The 23,857-nt window shown below is 33.7% G+C and overlaps 1 protein-coding gene across 1 annotated transcript; it reads left to right on the top strand.

Moving 5' to 3' along the window:
- Positions 1-2,997: 2,997 nt before the first annotated feature.
- On the top strand, positions 2,998-21,280 carry LOTGIDRAFT_62000 (hypothetical protein; the record flags this gene model as incomplete). Its single annotated transcript, XM_009055231.1, has 4 exons — positions 2,998-3,195; positions 19,774-20,025; positions 20,295-20,498; positions 20,948-21,280. Coding segments are annotated over 4 exons (987 nt in total), but the record flags the coding sequence as incomplete, so codon positions are not given.
- Between the last annotated feature and the right edge of the window lie 2,577 nt (positions 21,281-23,857).

Genomic DNA, 23,857 nt, shown 5'->3' with positions numbered 1-23,857 from the left:
CAAAACATTTGATTCTAATGAAAATGTCCTACTGATAAATCACACTGTTGACATTTTGCAACATATCAGACATGACTGGCAAATACAATCAAATCAACAACTCAATCAGTTGTTTCAATTCAACTTTACTGTCAATTACAGATTGAGCTCTAATAAGATATAACTGTCAAAACATCAGGCTAGCGCTGTAGTCGAAAATGACTGGCAAATTCAGCCAAATCAACACTCCTGTCAATAAGATGAGAATCTCTAAAACCAGTAGACAAACTATAAGAGAAAAGTGACTGACATAGAATAGGAGTGTTTTTGTTTTGTGAATAGTTTTATAATGGAATTATTCTACTCGGCTAGCTTTTACATGATGTAAGCAAAGTGACTGGGGAAATATGAATTAGGTTTGGATATTTTCCTTTATATTGGAAATAGAAAATGGTTTGTATTGAAATTTAAGCCAGTTATGTCTGATTGGTAATACAAAATGCTTGGTGGTGATTTTGGTCTGATTTTAGATAGAAATTAGCTGGATATTTTTGTGTATTTTGGAGAAATACACCAAGAGAAAGCACCAAAATGTTTGGAAATGACTTCAGAAATAGACAATAAGCGGATATGACTCTGGTCTTGGTCTTTTCTCAGGAGTTTTTTGTTGTATATTAGAAAATAGGAGATTGTGTATGAAAATTAGCACCAGTCATGTCTGTTAGGGGGTAGAAAATGCTTGGCAATAATTTAAGTCTGTGTATCAATAGAAATTAGCTTGATATTCTCTGTATATTAGAAATAGGAGATGATGTCTGTTTAGAGCCTTAAAATGACTGGCGGTAATTCAATATATTTTTTTGAACTATTGACTTATGCTTATATGAAGAAAGAATCTGTGATTAACTGAATGATAGCAGATTTTGGTGGATCAGGTTCATTTAATCCAATAACCTATGGTACTGCAATTTTTGTCAGTCTGGTGGGTACAGGTTGATATTGAGCTATTGATCATATTTTCCCAGATGTCACTAGTTGTAAATCATTGACAATCCAGTAAACAAAATTCTGCCAGCAAGGTTGTTGCCCTTTTTTTTTCTTTAGTGAGCGAATCCGTTTCCAAATTTAACGGCCAACTTCTGACCTATAGAAGGTATATCTGGTTGACCATCTCTGATAGATATAGAGATAGTAGGAATAATATAATCATAATGATAGCTTATTTTCTAGCTGATATCATCAGACATTATATATCCCAGCATACTTTGACCTTATCCGTCTGCTAAAACACATTAAGATGATCATTTTTTGCTGTCTTGGGGATATGGAACTAGACTCTAGGATGATGATTAGATCTTTATAAGGAAATGGCCAACTCTTTCCCCATAAACATTGCAAGGTGCAAAACCAAGATTTTGCAATAGTACCACAGTGAACCACCCTCTAGATTATAACCAATAGTTAAGTGATGTCTTGTGTTTCTGTAAGTACAACAAGGGATCACTCACAACATAAAGCAGTTGATAATAGTGTTTCAGTAAGCTGACAATAGTACCACTCACTGGAAAATAACCCAAAGCTAGGTGATGTCTGGTGTTTCTGTAAACTGAAAATGTTACAACAGGGGATCACCCTCTAGAATATAACTCAGAGATAAGTGATGCCTGGTGTTTCTATAAACAGACTTAACCACTTTCTGGAATATAACTGAGAGTTTGGTGATGTCTTGTGTTTCTATGAACAGGCAATAGTACAACACTTGATCAACCTTTAGAAAAAAACCAAAGTAAAGTGATGTCAAAATGTACAACAGGGGATCACTCTCTTATAACTCAAAGTAAGGTGATGTCTGGTGTTGCCAATCTCATTTATGAAGACATAATTGGTTCTAGACCGCCATTTCTGTCAACAGGTAATCAACTCTGAATCGCCAGAGGTTAAAATCTCGATCAGAAATATTGCTTACTCAGCAAGTTTCTGTGTGGAAATTAATTTCAAGATGCCTGAAGCTATCTGTGTAAGACAACATAAGTAAATTAGTGATCAAAATGTCTCAGGTCGTCCTGAGTGATTCTGAAAGGAGGTTCATTTCCAAAAGTGGAATCTGAATTTTTTGAAGGGGGATTCAAACCCTCAGCGTCAAAATGTGAAGCAGACTACAATTCTTTGAGGCAACAACTTAATGTTTCACCATTTTGGATTAGGATTTCTAATTCTGTGTTTTTCAAGATTCAGATTTTCAAAATGGAAGCACTTCCTGTCAACTGTAAAGCTGTAATTTGACTTATGTAGATTGGATATACCAGGCGAATTATCAATTGTCTTTCAAACGACATTTATGCAAATTGATCTCGAAACAAATTCCCCTTAACTTTGACAGAAATAACATAGATTTTCCTGAAGAATGATTTAACAAATTGAGTGTGAGACTTCGTAAGAAAATTTGTCGATAAAATTTGATTTCTCTTCTAGGAGATTTTAAGGTTGTTTGCAGAAGATTTTCTGCTTGGTGAATTCCAAATCTTGTGGTTTATTTTGCGTTGTTGTGGCCAATTGGCTGCCATTATACTTTTCTGTCAATTATTTTGCGTCATTAGAGAATATTTTCTATTTCTTGATACTATTTGCATACTAATTTGATATTTTGGTGTAAAAATCTATAAACTAAAAATCGATGTTGGTTTTCAGTATATATATTTTTTTTCTCGCCTTCTGCAGAAGATTTCTGCTTATGTAAGTGACAGACATTTGCAGGAGACAGGATTCTTAGATTGTGCCAGTTTAAAAATACTTTGGCAAATACAGTCAGTTCAGCATTCTAGAGCTCGAGTCAGACAATACTAGCAAGTATAACCCATAAATAGCCTAAACATCAAATCAAACATGACTGGCAAATACAGCTAATCAGACATCTTAGCTGGCAAATAAAGCCAATCAACATCAAAAAGTTCTAGTCAGACATGACTGGTAAATACAATCAAATCAACAGCCCTGATAAATAGTTTATCTCAATTCAATATTCTTTATATTTTCAGGAAAATCTGCCGACACTGTAAATGTCCGCCAGAAACACATGACATGTCTGTGGGCAGTGAACAGGATCGAAGTCTTCAAAGGTTAATACACGATGTTAAACGGAATTCAACGTCTGATGATGACAGTGGATGTCCTTTAGAGGAATATACGTGGGTACCTCCAGGATTGAAGCCAGAACAGGTTAGTCTACGATTAAATTTTTTAATATTCTTTCACTGCATGTTGTATTTAATTATTTCCTGGTTTTATTCTTCTTTCAAACTTGATTTAATTTTTCCTGATTTTCAGTTTGATTTCTTTATCTATACTTCTTGTTTTCTGCTCATTTTTTAGTCGTCCACATAGCCTACATGTACAATATTAGGTGAGAGTGGTTGTAACAACAATATATAATAGGAATTACGAAAGCACGGGCCGAGGTGAAAATTCAGATCAATCAACGACAAAATAAAGTAATAATCAATGATGATTAAAGATGATCATTAAAAACCTTAGAATATCAGATAAAATCAAAGAGTATGAAAGGGTTACTGGAGATCGTAGTCAACAAAATTACTGCATACGCTATCCTGAGTAAGAGGAGGGGATTTTCACCGTAATTCAGCCCTATGTTTGGAGTTCCTTTGGCATATGGAAAAAAATTCTCTAGTTTTTAGCTAATCAGCATTTTTTGCCAATGGGCTTTTAAAAAGTAAACCAAATTGTCACTGGAACATTTTTTTCTTGTATAAGCTCTTACTAGTGAGCTTAAAAATTTAATATTAGACATTACTTTTCAATTAGTAATTAGGTAAACAGATTACTCAATTCAAAACACATTAATAAAAATAAATATTTTTTTCATGTGAACTTTGATATACTATTCAAAAACCAAAATTAAAACCAAAACCATTTTCAAAAGTACAATGTCCCTGAAGATATCTGCTAGAATTAATTGTCTCGTCAGCAGATTTTCAGAATTGTCCCCAAGTAGCCTGTGATATTCAGGAATTGATTTTAGCTTAAGGCCATGGTAATCACTGTGACAATAGGAATCTGTCGAGTCAGCATTATTTCTCTGTAACCTAATTCCTGCGATAATCTGAGAGATAGTTCCTTGCATGCAACAACCTCATCAATTCTAACTCTTAGTTTCCTTAACTTGCCATTTTATTTTAGCCTAATAAATTTTGATAGTTATTGCAAATTAGCTGATATTTTTTATCTATATATTTTGGGAGAAATGTTTTTTTTTCTTAACTTAGTGAATTAGTTAATTTTTTAACCTAGCTACATTAGAATTTAGTAGGTGTTTTCTATGATAGCTCATTATTAGCTGGGAAGTTCCTAATGTATCTCCAAAAAACTCTAAAAGGGACAGGTGCCCCTATATTTTTTTTGACCAATCATACCTTAGTCTCAGAAACTGAAATTTTTTTAGCTTAGCCAATCAGTGTTCATAGCTCACCGTCGAAATATGAGCCTTCAAATCCATGTGTGTACAGAATTATCCTTGTTTGAAAGTTAAAAAGACGACTTGCCTTTTAATGAGACTCTGTCAAGAAAAGACATCTATAGAAATATGAAAAGAAATTCTTAGTTTGAGATATTTTTGAAGAAATTTCTGTCCCTTTAAATATAAAATTACCCTAAAACCACATTTTAAGTCTAAACTTCCAAAAAAAAAATGATGTTGAAATTACCTCAGACAAAAATAACTAAAAATTCATAACAGCGACCAACAGGTCAAAAACAAGTCATTATTTCTGAAGGAACTGAGATGGTAGAAACTAACTGTAAATCATTAAGATTCATAGTGAGGTTTTATGAGAGGCGGTAATATGAAACCAGGGGGTTATGATTTGTGAGCAGCAATAACTAAAGATGATTATTCTTTTACTATTTATACAACCAGCTAGCTTTCTGAAACTCATTTGAGAGTGCAGACGCCAAAGGGCAAAAAACTCATGAACTTTTTTTTTCTGAAAACTTCAATATAGTCACCTAAATATATGGTAATAACTTAAGATGATTATTCATTTACTGTTAGACCATTTTCAAATTTAGTACAGCCAACTACAAACTACAAAGTCTAAAAACTCATTTTAGAGAGCAGACGCCAAAGGGCGAAAGTACTAATAATCTTTCCTTTGATACCTAGGCCGGTGCTTTTATGAGTCTATGTTCTCATCACCACCTAACATTAATGAAAGAATTTGCATCTTCAAAATAAGAACAGCAAACATCGCATTTTGTAAACTCATTTTTTGGGGAAAAAAGAAAAAAAAACACCTGAAAAAAAGGGATAGCCATTTAAATATTTGCTTTACCAGCTGATAAAGCTAAATTTCAGCTTTACATTTCTGAAATTTTTCTATAATTTTCTGAAAATTTTGACCTGATTTTCTTGATTCAATCAGGAAGGAAGCGAAGACCAAGTTTCTAATTCGTGACAGTTGATTTAATTTAATCATGGTGGACTCTCTAGATTAATTGACACGCAGTCAGATTGTAGACAAGTTTGATTGGGTTTGAAAAGATTAGCTGTAGATCAATTAACAATGAATTGATTCATTATATGTGTATTATAAAAACCTCTATTTATGGTTACTAAGTTTTTGTAAATTTGTCGTGGGAAGCATTGAATTTTTTGGGACCTAAATTCTTGGTTTCTTATTTATTTTTCAAAGCATTTTCTTCAGATTGGTGAATTCATGCCTGCAGATGCAGAAAACCTTAATAATAAAGGTTCACTAATTAGGTCAATATATTTTGGCATTTTTATTAATTACCTTTTATTTTTACCAAATCACTTCAAGAATGTGACACTTTAATTAATTGCAATTAAGATGATGGTTTAATTAAATTTGTTAAAAAATCACAAAATTAACTGCAGTGTCATAAAAAACAAGTTTCATTGTTTTAAACTAAATAATTTTTATAAGAAAAAATTTGGTTTGGGATTAAAAAAATAACAAAAGAAATTGCAGTGTCAAAAAAAAAGTGCCAAATTTAATTTGTAAAAAATTTGGGTTAGGGCTTAACTGTAAGTGCCATTACTAAATTAAACAGTTTCTTACAAATGCAAAAATAATGTACACAGCTTCTTTTAGATAGTGGTTCATTTAGAATGGGGTGCCAAAATTTGTGATTAATTTACCCTATACTTACCTAATTCAATTCAAAAACTAAGAAATTCTGCCAAAAAGTAAATTATATAATTAAGAGATGCCAGAAATTTGAAGCCGACTCATTGTCTATATTGATATGTATGAAAAATGATCAGAAAAGAAGATTGTTGATTTGAAAAAGTTATGACATCTGCTTCGATAAGTTTGATTGGAATATAATGGAGCTTAACATCCTACACCATGCAGTGTGCAATGAGGGTTATATTAGATAGGGTCATAGTTCAGTTAGCAAAATTGTTCAGAAGCTTAAGATGTTTTTCGCTTATATATATCAAAACAAACGTGGTCTTGGGTTTTTATGTTGGTTGTCAAGTTTTAGGCTTCAATTAGAAAGCTCTACCTCATTTTATGGTTTTGGTGTCGTTTGGCTATGGTCAGAAAAAAATGACGTTCAATTTTCGTTGATTGTAGAAAAGTTTTAAGCATTAAGATTAAAGGCAACTAATTAGTCCTGTAAAAAGTCTACCCATTTAATATCCTTTTTCTACATTCAGAAAAAATGATGATTCTAAATCTAACTGTAACTCTAATACCTCAAACGCACACAAATAGTCGTAACAAATAAAGAATTAGTCAAGCAATACAAATAAAAGATTACAAGATGGAAGTGTATCGACAAATATTGGTCTGTATCGTCTATTAATCAGGCAAATTGTCTGAATATCATAGCGCTATTTATTGCTGCAATCAGACAATTTGACACATTGTATGTGATATCTGACAGAATCACGTTCTCAGATATTGGTCTATTCACTGATTGTTGAGATTATAAACAGAGATATTATTTATAAAATGACTAATAATCCTTGACGGAAACTCAAGTAGCGGAACTCCAGTGTTCTTCAATACTAACTTCTAAAGGAACTTTTTAGGTTGAATGAAAGAAGTGAGAAAAAGGTAACTTCAATTAAAACCTAATGGTAAAGTTATTTTAAAAAACCACAAATTACAAAAAGTTGACAGGGGAATTTGAAGTATCCTTGCAGAATTCTAATTTTTTTAAAAATGCTGTGAGTTGGAATCCTTCTCAAGATAACAGAAAATCTGAAGCCAAGGCCAGTGCTTCTGTAAGTCTGCCCAGTGTTGGTTTTCAATCACTTGATACAGGATATTTTGAAAGGTGTTAATCTCCGTAATGAAATCCCTGTCCTTAAACAACTAATCTCAGGATTTATTTTATCTTGTGAACCAGATCTTGTCTCAAGTGGGCAGATTTCACCTAGGTGGTTATATAACAGGAAGTTCAAACAAGTTACTCCCCCTACTTTTAAAGGATTTTAGGGTATCATTTAGATCCTTGTGTTTCAAGGACCCTGATTGTTGTGAATGCTTTGATCTCCTTTGACAAAACTTGGATTTATTGAAGGACTTGGCCATTATCTTGGTGTCCATTTTTGTCCATGGGAAATCTTTAGCCCAATTGATAGGATCTGATGTTTATCTTGTTATATAGGAACATCTTGTCACCATCATGTCCATGGATAGCAAAGTCCTTAGTTCAGATGAAAGTGGCCTCATTATAGGCAGCTTTGACAATATTTTAACTGATTGCAGTGAGAGGGGTAGCCATGAAAAAAGCATCAAGCAGCAAATTCACCATACTTTATCATAGCCCAAACCAAAAGAAATCAAGCAAGCAACAAACTCACTGAGCTACTGTGCCCCCTGTATTAAAGTTGAAAATAATTAGAGCTTTTTGTTGTGAGGGCAGAAATGTTTAGAGTCTATAGCTAAGACAAAGGCTATGGTGTAGACCATCATGAGTTTAGAGTTATTAAAACCAAGTGTTTGTAGAGGATAATGTATCAAATGGTGACCAGTTGACAAACATTGGGTAATATTATGTCATATTTAGCTTCTAGCAAGGACTACCAGCTTTTATCAAGTATAATAGATCTATACTAACACTTGTATTAGATCTAGTTTAAAACTAACACTAATCTTACATCATTACATCTTGTATATCTACTACTTGAAATAAGTTCCCTGCACCCACTAGCTTGATTGAAATATATTGTTTTAAAAAGAAGCCAGTCTTTTGGTACGTTATTCAGCACATGAGATGTTAAAGAATGGTAAATTTGCATCCGCCCATACCCCCCTGCCCCCCCCTAAACACGAGTAACTTTGGTATAACCGATTAAATCATTTTATTTCTATTTCTGATTTCATCTGATCTGTGGCAGAGTAGAGGGGACAGTTGCCCCCTTCGTAGCCCTAAAGCAAGTTTTAGGGGCAAAAATCTCTTATCTAGGTTAGAAATTCGGACAATCTCAGATATTTCACCCTTCCTCAGATGTAAACTTGGCTCTGCCATATCTGATTGGTTGATTAATTTCAAATTTAGTATTATTAACCATATTTCTTATAAACTAAGTATACCAAAGTTAAGTGTCAGTGAATATGTTCCCAGTAACAGATATCAATATAAGAATTGGTGAAACTTCCATGACTCAGAGAAAGAATATGCCTTCTTGTTGTTTTATTCTTCCATAAAAAATATTCTCTCGACAGAATTATTACAAACACATTGGAAATAATTCTGGTGAAAATTAACAATTTTCTGGGTTTTTGGATGCTCAGACATTGGAACTGAATTCTTTTATTCCTGGAAGAGATATAGAATGACTCATGTGTATTATGTATAACTGTGGTACCATATAGTTTCAGATTTGGTTTAAAATGCCCTGCATGCTTTAGGATAAAGTTAAGCTTTTTTGGCTATTTTGTGACTTTGGGTTCCAATACATGTAAAAAAGACATTTTGAAAATTATAAAGCAAATTAGTACGGAAGGTACTTTCATTCATTCATTCATTCATTCATTCATTCATTCATTCATTCATTCATTCATTCATTCATTCATTCATTCATTCATTCATTCATTCACTAGGCATATTACTATAAATGTAACTTCTTCATGACATACAAAGCTTATTGTGCCATCATTCATTCATTCATTCATTCATTCATTCATTCATTCATTCATTCATTCATTCATTCATTCATCCAGTCACAAGGCATATAACAGCCACTGTGACTTCAGAATATACCATGACATATCAAGTTTATTGCCCCATTATTCAAATTGTTTATTCTATATGTTTATGGGTTAAATGACATTTATCATGGTATTCTCAATATATGATAGGAATAAATCTTTTATATTCTGCCAAGTAACAAAGGGATGTAATCATCCATTTTGATTGGCAAAACTGCGTTCCCATTCTTTGAGCAATTCCTTTTACCAATTGATTCAACTGCAGTCCATTTTATAATGTGCTTTAAGAAAGGGAAAAGAATATAAAGTTCTATTACTGAAAAATTAATTTTTTTGAACTCTCTAAAAAAAGAGATTAAAAAATATAATGTTCTTGGGAGCAAATGAAATTTCTTAATTTAAATGACTATACACGTGATCATAGATTACTAAAATAAGCTATTAGTTTGTTGGACTGTATGAAAGGGCAGCTGAATTGACCAGCCAAATTGTAGAGTGGCATCAAGTGTTTAAAACTGCAATGAATTTGAACAGTTTGCTATAAAGAACATGGTATACTGGTCGCAGATTTAGAACAAATGGGAATCAAAAATTAAGGGTTCCTGCAAAAAATCTTAGGAAGATTCTATAAAATGTAGAGTTTGTGTAATTTTGTCCAATCTTGCCAAAAAAAATACTTTCAAGTGCAATTCATAAATTTGGTAAAATCATAAAACGTCTGATTTCAAAGTAGGCCTAGAATGGAATTTTGTCAGAGCTAGCCAAGCCAATGTCCTAATTAACCCTATTCTTAAAGTGTTTTTGGCCACTTGAAGAAGTTTGTTTATTGAATTACCTGAAAATTGGCAATGAAAATTCCCAGTGGACAAATTACTGTCAGACAAAATGATTTTTTACAGATTTACTCGAGTGATGAAGTACGAAACAATTTCACTTCAAATTTGGAATATTTTTTCAATATGGCTGCCACGGTTGCTATAGATAGGTATTGCACAATTCTTACTTTTTTGGAATTCCAAGATTAAGAAGTATGATAATTTGGAAAGCCAGAATACCTACAACCATAGATGTTTTCAATATGGCTGCCATGGTTGCTATGGATGGGTATCAATCTTTGCTATTGGAAAATTTCAGAAGTTTAAATCTATAATACTTTGACACAACTCAATTTAAAATAATTCAACAATTTTATCTGAAAATGAAAGCTTCCATCTTTAATCAGTTCAATTCAGTAATCAAATTTATAAATTTATCAAATTCCTCTCAAATAACTCAAAATCTTGGACTTCAAGATGAAAGAAAAGGTTTCATCCATTGGAATTTATAGGACTTTCGAATTCTGCTTAATTCCAAATACTTTTCTAATTCCAAAGATTTTTGCTTTGTCGTAAATCTCCATAATGTTGAAATAATGACCAATTGTCTTGAAAAGACCCAATTCAGACGCGATTTATCGCAATTTGCTTCTATGATTAAGTTACGTAAAATTCTGGGCCATTTATTTTAATTAAGATGTTCACATTTCCTTTTTTTCTGTGTGCCAATTGACGGAAGGCTTTGAAATAAATTGATAACAAATTACGTCATTTGTTATGATTAGCATAATATCATGCATGCAATCTAAAAAAAAAATGTCTGCGGAAAAAATTGATTATATCAATAAATCATAAGGAGTAAATGAAATGAAAATTACACCACAAGATTTGAATAAACAACGTTATGATTTTATGTAAATATGTGAAGTGATATCGGTAACGTTGGTAGCCATTAGCGATCTGTCATGTCGTCAGCCGATATTACAGCGCCATCTGGTATTGTTGAATAAGAACAAATATAAATGACATTATAATTAACGTAATGATATGATATATCATCATTAAGGCTCTTTAATATTAATTAACTTTTCAGGTATTTTTGGCAGGTGAGAGAAAAAAATTTAATGGCCAAATTGACTTTAGTTTAAATACAAATATCAAAACTCCTTTCATTGGCTAAGTGGACTTTTAGCCTAGTAACAAATTACTTGTCCTAGTTTTTAATTTCAAAACAATTATTCAGAAAGTTTGCTAATTTTGGGGTTTTCTTTGGTATTTGGACTCTCTGAAAGTAACACCAAGTTGCTCAAACCAGTCACTGAAAAGTAAAGGATGCCTTGCCACATTGTTTTTATGAAGGTAACCCTTCTCAAAACTAGCTGTCCTGATAAGGATTGTGAATCCAAAACGTGTGTCAACAGCATGAGATAAGCTCAGTCAATTGGAATATCTATTAAGGACTTTTTGAAGATAAACACAACATATGGTATCATTAAGGCATATCAATCAATTATTAGGGGTTCTAATGATGTACAGGTGGTAATCCCTACCCCCATTCTCTACCCCCTCCCCTCCGTTCCTTGCCCCCAGTTAGAAAATTATAGATAATAACATATTTGAGATATGTATTGCCTAATACCCTGAGGTCTCTCCAAGGGGCCTGTAATTATTAGGGACATTAGTGAGCTATTAAGGAAAGACAATAATGAAGAGTTTGGTAATAGTATATGTTATTATAGGTTTATGTTAGGTGCTGGGGGCTAGATGTAAGGGGGTAGGGGTACTGCTTTGGGGTAATGTTCAAATTGCTGATTGTGATCAAAGTTCAAAAATTGATCATTCATTCATTCAAAGACATTTCTTCATTCATTCTTTCATTTCTCCATCCATCCACAGAAACTAATCTGGAATTTTCATATTCATTCATTCAGAAGATCATTTCCTCCATCATTCACTCTTTCATTCATTTCACTTAATTCATTCATTCATTCATTCATTCATTCATTCATTCATTCATCTCATCCATTGAGCTATTCATTCATTCTTCTTGTATTTCTATTATTTATTCACTGATCACCATATCTAAGAGTGTTATAAAAGAAATATTAAGAGTCATAATACCAATATTCTGAAATATTAGTCATCTAAATTCTTCAGTTCCATTCCTTGATTTATATGCCATTTTTAAACATTCCGTATTTTTATCCGTTGACCCTTACGACCTGCATGAAATAAAATCTTTTTGGAATCGTTGGCGCCAATCGAATGGAATTTCCAACTTTCTAAAGAAATTGGTGATTGTTTGATACACATAATTATTGTTTACGGTAATTGCTTGCTTTCATTCGAAGCTTTTCACCATGGATTTTCACAAAACTTGAAAGCTGATCAATTTTGTAAAACGAAGATTTTTCTTGAGATGAAGAAGTCGACAAGGATGATTAATTCTTCGATTTAAACTTGTGGCCATTTTTGTCATCTGCTAATGTACCAGTTGTATAAGATGTTTGGATGTTTCTTAACGGAAGCAAGTGTCAAGACAATCTGCCGCACATTTCGTTGATTCAAACTTATAGCCATTTTTGTCGTCTGCTAATGTACAAGTTGTATTTTTTGATGTAAGATGTCGGAGACATGTGTCAGGAATTTCTCTGTGTTTCTCTATAATTTTGTCAGATGTGATGGCACCATTCTTCTTCTGTCACTACTAATTCATTGTGCATGTTAAAGGTCCCTAGACAGTTGAAATTCGAAAAGAATATGTGAATGCTGCTGTCTTAGAAAATTGTCCTTATTTGGTACAGCAGTTTGTCTGTCAGTACTGTTTCAGGCAATTGTGATAAAAGCCCGTGAAAGGAAGTTGAAATGGGTTAATTTGGATTTCCGTCATTGCACACTGTATAAGCGCAATCAAATACAGAATGTAAAACTCCTTATCTTTTTACTTCTTCTGATGTTGTTTCTTTGTTTACATGTGAAAATTCCCTCATTGCACACTGCACTAGCCAAATTAAGAGCAGCTAGAAGTATTCCGGTACTGTTTCATCTTTGACATGCGAGTGACAGAAACGGATGAAATAAGTCACCGCTGGAAGTCATTGACAAGGAAAACAAATACTGTGTCGGCTTAACGACACAACGTGTTTCCGAAAAACATAATAAAAACCAATTTAGGAATTGATTTTTTTGTCGTTGCTTCAATTCAAGTGTTAGTTTGTTTGAATTTTTTTATTACTGTAAAGTGGTTATATTGTACTTGTCATTAGTAATGGTGAAGTTGGCTAATCGAGATCTATTGTTGTGATACAGTGTTAAACCGATTTACTGATGAGTAAACACTCTACACTATCAAATATAAAGTAATTCCTTATTTTTAGTTGATTAAAATATGTTTTTACATGGCGCTGAGAATTTTGGGTAATTTTTTGGGATAAAAATCATAAAATATTGTTAATGATTTCATTTCATTTCCATTCAAATCCTAAAATCTGTCATAATGTTTTATTGATCATCTCTTTGTGCCATAATTGATAGCCTCTTTTTATTCATTCATTCAATAAATCATGCTTTCATTCATTCATTAATTCGTATAAAATATGCAACAATTTTTAAAAGACCATAATTGACAGCCTCTTTTCATTCATTCATTCAGGCTTTTTTTCTTTCATTCATTCATTCAATTAGAAATTCATATAAAATCTGCAACAATTTTAAAAGACCATAATTGACAGGCACTTTTCATTCATTCATTCATACTAAAACCTCAGAATGTTTGGTACCAAGAAAGTATTTAATATTCAATCTTGATATTTTTTTGCCTTGTGCATTCATTCGTTCACCACTAATATTCCACAATTGATAGCTTTTCATTCATTCATTCATTTATTCACTCTCTTATTCATTAATTCATTCATACTTAACCTCGGAATATTTGTTACAGAAGAAGTATTTAACATTTGAATAATACTTCAAGCATTTATTTCTAATTTTCTACATTTAATAGCCATTTATTCATTCATTCATTCATTTATTCATTCTCTTAATTATATATTCATTCATTAATTCATTCATACTTAACCTCAGAATATTTGGTACCGAGGAAGTATTTAATATTCGACAGGGAGAGTCTGTGAGTCATCATATTTATCTTTATCCCCAATCTAAGAAAAATATGGAGGGATAATTATAAACTTGCCAATTTATGATCAGTCACTTAAAGATACACCTTCCAGTTTTTTTCTTAGAAATTGGTGTTTCGTGTTCTTTCAGCTTGAAAATCCCTTGACAGTTAATATCAAGAAAGTATTTTTGGGGCTGATTTTGATCAAATGAGGCTAGAAATGTGCAAGAAGCAGCAAAATAAATTGATTTTATTGTTCTTACTTTTTGCCTCAGCAAAAGATTATGACGAAAGGCCATGCTTAGAAGTGTACAATGATGGAAACTTTGCCAGAAAAATGGCTTCATCCGACCTTTTTTTTTTTCAATTTTCACCTAGCCTACTGAGGTATCTTTGATCAGCAAAACAATCTACTGTAAACGCAATTCTTTCAAAGGTATTCAAGCATCAATCATCATTCTCTTCCAAAATTATCCCTCATTGAACACTGTAAGGCTTTGTATGTGTTCATTGGCTCATTCTGTTCCAGAATAGTGGGACATAAAACTCATCTGTCTTCCAAAATGTTATTGAGGTTTTAAGATGGAGGGTATCTTTAAGACAAACTATCAAATTTCCAACAAGAATAAATTCAACAAAAATCTATGGCCATTTTCTTTTATCTCTCTTTTAAAATGTATGAGATTCAAAATTCTAGTCACTTTTTCTCCTGAGCTAAAAAATCTATCGTTAATGGAATTCTTAATTTGGATTTATTTATGAAGCTTGACTTGATTTCCAACAGAACTTAGATTTGATTAGGCTCATATTTCATATTGGACTGTGATGTTTTTTTATGCAGGTCTAGATTGATTTCTTCAAGTACTCTATTCTTGGTTAAAGAGGGAGAATCAAAATAACAATACGAAGAATTGTTGAATAATTTCTCCTTTTTTACACAGATTTATCAGTTTTTGGTAACAATGTATGATATCTCCTTCAAAAAGAGCTTTATTCTAAGACTCAATGCATTCAGCCATGGCAGGTTATCGGCAAAACAGGCAAGCTTTGTTCTAAAACTTAATGGACCCCAAATAACTTAGCTGAGCGTTTTAAAGCCTGTATCAGCCATTTTGTTACTCGACTGGTTAACTCTGTCATTTCAGTAGCCCTGATCAAAATACATAGCAACCAAACTTTAAGAATCTAAACATCAATGACTTTGTGCCACTTAAGATTCCCAAATTCTAAGCCAGTCATTTAACAGGTTCTGCCATTCATGACTGGATCTTAGTAAGCCATTTTGTTACTAAACTGACATATTCTATCAGTAGCCCTGATAAAATAACATGAAAACCAAACCACAGAAATTTCTCAATTAAGCTGTTGAATCATTGCCTGAGTTAGAGCAGCAGTAATTTAATTTGTGGTAATTGAATTATCTCCCTTGTTGACTTTAAATTAGCAGACGTCAACCTTATTATTGATTCAAAGAATTTTAGCTGTTGGTCGTTGTTTACATTACGTTGGTTTTTATTGGGAAAGGGTCACGGATGAGAAAGCATGGAATTGTGGGATGTAATGCCAATTATGGAAAATCATCTTTCAATTTAAAGACTAGTGATGTTTTTCAAATCTCCGTGATGCAGGTTGGAGAGGCTGCCATGGAAAAAGCATCTAGTCGTTCAGATGGAACATTAAACTGCGGCCCTGTATGCTACAGGCTGTACAGGTGCTTCAATGGTTAGATATTGAAAACGCCTTGGCTATAGCTGTTGACCTAGCAAAATTTCCCTCATTGAACACTGCCTGGCATTGCCTGTTGGAATTTGAGCTATGACAGACAGTCAAGCAAGACAGTTACTTTACAGTCTATCATATTTTAAGGTAGTTAAAGTAGTAAAAGATCACTATATAAGTCTAGCTTGTATACTTTCAATTACTACTGACTATTTAATTCTTTAGAAAGTGGACTGCTCATGTTCTCATGTTTTCATGTTTCATGTTTTCATGTTCTCATGTTCTCATGTTCTCATGTTTAAATCATACCCAGATGTACATGAAAATATCTTGACTTGATTCTACCTGTGTTCAAAATATAAATATATCCTCCTTGAATCATAATTATGTCAGAATTCTACAGCAGTTAACTCCCCTTCTGTTTTTATCATTAGTGAGATGAGAGTTCACTTATTTTATGGCTTGTTTACTGTTTGATTCTTAACACAGGAAAAAACTTCACATGAAATGTTGAGAAAACACCTTCTATTTTAGTATTTTAAAGATCCATCAAACAAATCATCTGTGATGGAAATTCTAGAGGCTTGGCTAATGCTGCTGTCCTGGTAAAATTCCCTTCTGTCTGTCTTCATAAGCCCCATCAGGTGCAAAAAGGACATTTTTAGCTATCTGTATCACTATTTAGTTTCAAAGTCCATCATTTATTGTAGGGTTGTAGTACTTCTTCAATCAATCAATCAAAAAATTCTTAGCTTTCATTGATTGGCACCACTATGCACTTGTGTCTGTCAAATCAGTTTGCAAGTCATGGCCGATGTAGAAAATAATGTATATTGCATGAAAAAATTCTTGGAATCTCGTGGAGGATATACATTCAGAATGAACATTGCCAGGCAGAACAATTTTGATGGAGAAAATCTGTGTGGAACCGATTTCTTCTTTCATCATGGCAGTGAGTCAGGCAGGCAGGCAGGTATATGGCAGAAAACAAGTTTTTGAAGAAATTGAACAATTGTTGAGAAAGTTGAGGATCACGGCAGCTGACAAGCACATGTCTAATTTTAACGTTTTTAACCTGAAAATGTCAAGTCTGGTGCTCATCTAAACTCCTACAGTTTCTGGTGAAAATAGAAAAATATCTCGCTTTCTTATCTAAATCTAATTTCTTTCATTTCTTTACTGAATTATGGGTAATAATAACCATGCATGCTAAACAGTTACGTTAACCAAAGATCTCATCCAAAGCATGACAAAATCGGGAGAGCAAGAATTGTTTAGTAGCGGCCTCTCAAACAAGAAGTACCATCAGGTGATTCTAAAATTTCTTGAACACATAGTTGTTTATCCAAATAGCTCCACATGAGCCAAAGTAAGGATAATTTAGCAATATTACCCAAAGTATTGAAGGTTATTTTAGCTCTTTTTCTCCAAAAAATACTTACCCTGAGTAAAACTAATTTAGCCACATGAACTAATATAACCATATTACCAAAAGTAAGTCTTATGTAACCATATTACCAAAAGTAAGGCTAGTTTTTGCTACATTACTCAAAGTAAAAACCAATTTGGCCATTTTACTAAAGCAATTTAGTAAAAGCTAATCTAACAATATTAGCCAGCTAACTCTGTTATTACCATCATATGTATTGTATCTGTTGGTTGTTAGACCTCAACCAATTACTGATTGTAGTTTTTGGCCACGGTATAATAGTAGGTAAAGTTGATGGTAAGATTGCTCACTATTTATTTAAGTATCGAGTAACTAGAGAGGTTGATTTTTCACACCTGTTGCTAACCATCATGGTCAGCCATTTTGATAGAAAATGGTGGTGCTAGTTTGGACTTTACTGAATATTACATATATCCTATAACGGTTGCTAATTAAAGTGATCAGCCATTTTGGATGGAAAATGGCGGCCTCAAGAATGCACTGGACTTAAATGGACAATTGCTAATCGTGTTTTTTGAAACTTGAAAAAATAAACGAAAAACACAAAATTTGCATTTGGAATTCATATAACTTTCTGGTACAAAACTATCATTGAAAGATGCAAAGTCATCAAACAAATTGAGTCTATTTGTGGGAGTCCACATTGCTTAATGTTTATTTATTCAATTTAACTTGTACATCCGTTCGTTGGGTGGTCAATTTAAGAATACCATGATTTTGTGTGAATGTTGTATGGAGGTTTGCCAATCGAATTATTCGTTGTAGAGTGTTTTGAATCCTATCTTACGTAAACTAGATAAAAGGAAAGTTAACTCTCAGTTAAAGTAAACATTCAAATAAATCAACTCTCTGTTAATAGAATTTGAATTAGTTAAAGGGATACAGTCGTGCAAAATGTTGCATTATGTTCTACTACAATTAGATAATGTAGTGTAGCAGTTTTTCAGTTACTTTCTCTCATAGAGTTATTATGAAGACTTCATTGGTCATAACAAGCCAATTAGTTCAATCATTAGCAGAAAAGAAGGATGTAAAACTACATTTAATTCATTTCATTAGTTCAAGATACAGAAAAAGAGTAGGCTAATGCCACTGTCCCAGCAAAATTTCCCTTATTGCATACTGCATGGCATTGTCTGTTTTTATTACTTGGATGAGGAACAGGGAACAGTTTATTAGGAAATATAGCTCCATTTCTTTTTAGGAAATTTATAAAGACTAGGCTAATGATGCTGTCTGAGCAATATTTCCCTTATTGCACACTACATGGCACTACCTTGATTACTTTGAATAATAGTAAGAAGTTAAACACCATTACATTATTCAGAAGATGCCAATATAGATAACCAGACATTCTGTTATGTATAAAACTTCAATTTCTGTCCAATTTCACTTATCTTTAAACTTGAGAACAAATATATTAAATTTCACATCTCTGAAGTCTGGTTTTTGTCTAAGGCAAGGGCTAATTTAACCATAATTACCCAGAAATTAGAATATAATTTTATGTTGGAAGGGTGGAGCTGCGTGCTTGCTATACCTGTTGCAGCCAGATGGTTAGAAAATGCACCCAATGTGATATATATCATGTGTTTTGAAGTTTGTTGCCGGCTTGCGTTGCTAGGCCAGATGGCTTGAATAAATCTCCAACCAAATTGTTAGCCTGATTGTTTGAAGTGTGGTGTTAGATTCAAACCAAAGTTAAAAATAGACCATAGCTAACCACACCATACTGCCTTTGCATGTTACTTTTTTTTTCTTTTTTTTTTTAAGAAGTTCTTTGGTTAGAAGACGAACGTGAGACTTGAAATTGTTTGCTGATGTCCACTAAACCACAAATTTTTCTCATTGTACACTGCCACCATTTACTTTAACAGCAGGTTTTTAGGAGGGGGATGGGGTGGGGGGGAAGCAGAAAGCAGGATATAAAATGCCATTTCATTTCTAATAGCCTTCAATAGTCCAATAGAAACCGTTCTATTTCACTCTCTAGTTTTTTGTCAACTCCGCATTATAGAGAACTTCATTAGCCCAAAAATATCTGAAAGGGATGTAAAACTCCATTCTATTTCAATTTCTAGTGAAATCAATGGTGGAGGTATATCTCTCCTACTTGTGTCCTTATCTTAATAAATAAACATTATACAAGCTGGTTTTTATCACAACCCTACCTGTCGACCTTTCATTTCCTTCTTTTCTCTCAAATTTAAATGTTTGTGCACAATTTAGAAAGTCATAGCTATTTGCTGTGGTAAATTTGAGCTTTTCTTGATTTTCAGAAAAGGGTTGTAAATCTTATAGCTTTGATGTTTAAATTCTTATGACAAAACACACTTATGTCAAAATAGATATGGCAATCTTCTGTTTTAATATTGCTTAAATGTTTGGCCAGTTGTTAGACATGGTCCTCAGAACCTATTGTTTTTCGTGTAAGATAATAACTTTATTCCAATGATTAATGTTTATATTATTTGTATATTTCAGGTTCATCAATATTTTGGAGCCATTTCAGATGACAAGGTTCCGTATTTAAACAGTAACGGTGAGAAATATCGTGTTCGACAATTACTACAACAGTTGCCTCCCCATGATAATGAGGTACGATATTGTAACAGCCTATCAGAAGAGGAGAAGCGAGAGTTACGAATGTTCAGTGCTCAACGAAAACGAGAGTGCCTGGGGCGTGGCAGTGTCCGTCCCCTTCCACTCACAATGCAGGGTACCATCTGCACGCGGGTAAGTGGAAAAATTTCAAACTGGACTATGGTTCTCAAAATTTTTAATCGAGTTCTAATGCATTGAAGATTCAACTTTTGATGCTGACATTTTTTTTAATTGGCACATGCTTTGCCAAGGACCAGCTAGTAGAAAGGATCCATGTAAACCTAAGTTATTACACTATTTTTGTTTTGTTTTTGTGTGTGCATCACCATATTCATGCATCATTCTATTCATACAGACATCACAAACGTCGGAATAATATATTTTTGAATTTATTTTTTCAGTGTCACAATGAGATCCCAGGAGGTGATATGGCTGTTTTTGCAGCAAGAGCTGGTCACGAACGATGCTGGCATCCATCTTGTTTCGTTTGCTCAACATGCGGAGAGTTACTGGTTGATCTGATCTACTTCTTTAAAGATGGAGAGTTATTTTGTGGACGTCACCATGCTGAGAATTTGAAGCCGAGATGTGCTGCATGTGATGAGGTAAGAAACATAACATTTGGAGATGCATTGCCCAATTTTGTGACCTTAAGCAATTAATTGTTTCTTCAAATTTGAAAATTAGAGGCACAATAATTCCCAATACTTGGTCGCTGGTCGCTTGTCGCGTAATGAAGGTTGTCTCTTACCAGTCGTTAATTATATTTAAAAGTCGTAGGGGGGAATTTATTGTGGTCGCATATTGAAGGTGGTTGCTTAGAAAAGGTGGTCGCATGAGCAGGATTCAATGTATAGGCAAGTTGTGCCAGATGGCGCCGTACGGGACTAAGCAATGATTAGAAATGGAATGTCTCACAGAAAAAGAAACAGACCTGCTCCACTCCAGCAAATACTGTGGAAGACGTACAAGCAAGACATGACGACCCTCTTCCTGATGCCTCTCTGAAACTTGGTAGTCCACTAGCTAATGATGTTTTGGTATTTTATTTCAGATAATATTTGCAGATGAGTGCACGGAAGCTGAAGGATTGTCATGGCACATGAAGCATTTCTGCTGTTTTGAGTGTGATGCACAGTTGGGTGGACAACGCTACATCATGCGTCAAGGGCGGCCATATTGTTGTCAGTGTTTTCAACGAATGTTTGCCGAATATTGTGACACATGTGGAGACCATATTGGAGTGGATCAAGGACAAATGACCCATGAAGGTCAACACTGGCACGCAACGGAACAATGTTTTAAGTGTCATACGTGTCAGAAGTCGTTGCTAGGACAACCATTTTTACCCAAACACGGTGTGATATATTGCTCTGCCGCGTGTTCTCGTGCTGGATCTATGCAGACACAGACCCCTCGTAGACCTGAAGACTATTTACAGGATATACAGGCTGTTAGAGTTAGTTCCCCTATTAGTCATGTGATGCAGGAAGGCAATATGGACATACATGAAGTGTTGCGTAAACAGTATACGATATCAGACAGCAACCCCCCTTCTGATAAAGATCAGGGGTACGCTACTAGTAGCAACAGTGAGGTGTACGCACCAGGACTTTATGAAAGTACTCAAGGACATATGTCAGGAGAGCCTGAAATGGTCTACTCCTTTAATTATCAGGAAATCGGTGCAGACAGCACGACGTACCAGGAAGCCAGGACACGAAACCGGCTGTCTCAATTTTCGATGCCAGATTTAACCAATGATGAGTTGCCAGAAACACCCAGCTCTGATCGACCCAGCAGTCACAGTTCATGTAGAAGTGCATCAGAGAAAGATTTGTGCATCAATCATCACTATACTTCAATTCAGCCTACTTCTGGTGAAGTAATGGACGCGTGTTGTCGAATGAATCAATTGGATATCAACGAGGATCCACAATCACCTCCCCCTCCTCCGTTACCCAGACGACAACATAGTCCAACAATCATACGATCCTATCCTGAGCTTCCTCCATCAAACATGCATATCCGTGGGAACGCTGCTAACATTGCCTTACCAGACGACGTTAAAATGAATCCAATTTCTCGTCCACCTTCAAGGTCACATGTTCGGGGGTCTTCAGCGAGGTACCCACGAAGCAGAAGCTTCGAAGGAAGACCAAATGCAAGCAACTTTGTGGAAAATCATCGTCATCGAGGAGAAAGACGGAACCACGATCGTCATCGACACACCAGACGTCACCGCTCCCCGGAAACAGAGTATCGTCGCTATCGTTACTATGATGACGAAGATAGTTGTAGTACGTGTTCTAGTTCTAGTGATTCGGATGAGTTTGACTATTTTTACGACCGGCCTGCTGGACCTCGTATTTCGTATGTTGATGATATGGCCATAGGTCGTTCACGGACATTACAACCTCGACAGAGACATCGTCGCTCAAAAAACAAACAATGTGTTATATCCTAATATGGACATGTAGTAAATTTAGCATGTGATCTACTCTATTAATGTTAATGTTGACCCTTTGATGTGAATTTGCCTTATATTTATGGATCTTCCGTATATACTGGATCTTCCTTATATTTATGGATCTTCCGTATATACTGGATCTTCCTTATATTTATGGATCTTCCTACCAGAAAAATCTATTACAAACATCACAAATTCTTTTCCAAATCTTATCAAAATTTTAGGTAAATTCCGTGATCTTATTAGTTGATGATACTATAATTTTTAAATCTGATTGGTTGCTTAATTGACCAATGAAATTTCTTATAATTATTCTGCATATCTTGAAAGCAGTGTAACCATCAGCATTATTTGTATTGCCTTTATTAGAAACAGTGCTTCCGTGGACAACTGCTATACATACTTCCAAAATTTTTATAAATCTTGAAATCTTCCTTATATTTATTGATATACCTGTCACCACTCTTCCACGAGGTTTTCCATTTGGCTTACTCTTTTGGAGAGTCCACATGGCTTTAATTTTCCAATATTCCTATATTTTATGATCAAATTTGCAGATTACATTGGACCTTCATTGAAATTCAAGCATCAGAATTAATGACCCAGTTCTTACAGATCACTTAGCTGTGGATGTATTGGACATAATATTGTTGATGAGGAAGTCAATTTTGATTGGATTCATCCTGAGGTCTTTTAGATTTTTTGACCAATGAAAAATAGCGTCTCAAAATCATTAACGTAATTTTTTGAGACAAAACTTTTCATTCGTCAGAATATCCTCACAAGCTCTTAAATAATCCAATCAAATTCATCTCCATCAACAACGCAGTGTCCAATACATCTAAAGCTAAGTGATATTTAATGAGTGGCTCCTCGAAAGAATTTTGAAGAAGCCACGTCTATAATTCATATAAAGGGTATTTTGAATTTTTTTTTGATGACATAATATTTATAAAATGTAAATTATATGTATAAACTTATAAATTATAATTTGTTTCTTTGTCTGTATTTATGTACATATGAACTATAATTTTGTAAAACTCGAAAAATTGTTTCCCTCTTTGGGATACGTTTGCATTTCAGAATGATTCAAAAATTCAAAAATGCATGTGAACCTCCTTGTTTTGGGGTTATTGGAAACATTTTGAAGTTGAGTTGTATATTATACTAGGTTACGTTTCTCCATTTTTTCTTATGATAATCAGAACTCGTAAATTTTAGCACTTACAAGAAATTTTTATCATTCAATTTTTTGAGAAACAAATACCCTAGTTAAAGTTGTTGTCGAAATATATATAACTGTTTTTTATATAACCTTGCAATGTACATTCTGTTATGAATTATAAAATTATGCAAATTATGGGATATATTTCTATGCATGCTCGGATTATATTTTGTAAAGTTTTTCCATTGAGTTTTTTTGTGCAATAGTGAAGTTTTCTATTCAAATTTATTGGAACATAATTTATTTTCATTTTGTTGTGAAGTATGCAA

Source organism: Lottia gigantea, assembly GCF_000327385.1.
Source record: "Lottia gigantea unplaced genomic scaffold LOTGIsca_24, whole genome shotgun sequence".
Taxonomy (NCBI): domain Eukaryota; kingdom Metazoa; phylum Mollusca; class Gastropoda; family Lottiidae; genus Lottia; species Lottia gigantea.
This window is presented reverse-complemented; position numbering and strand designations above follow the sequence as displayed.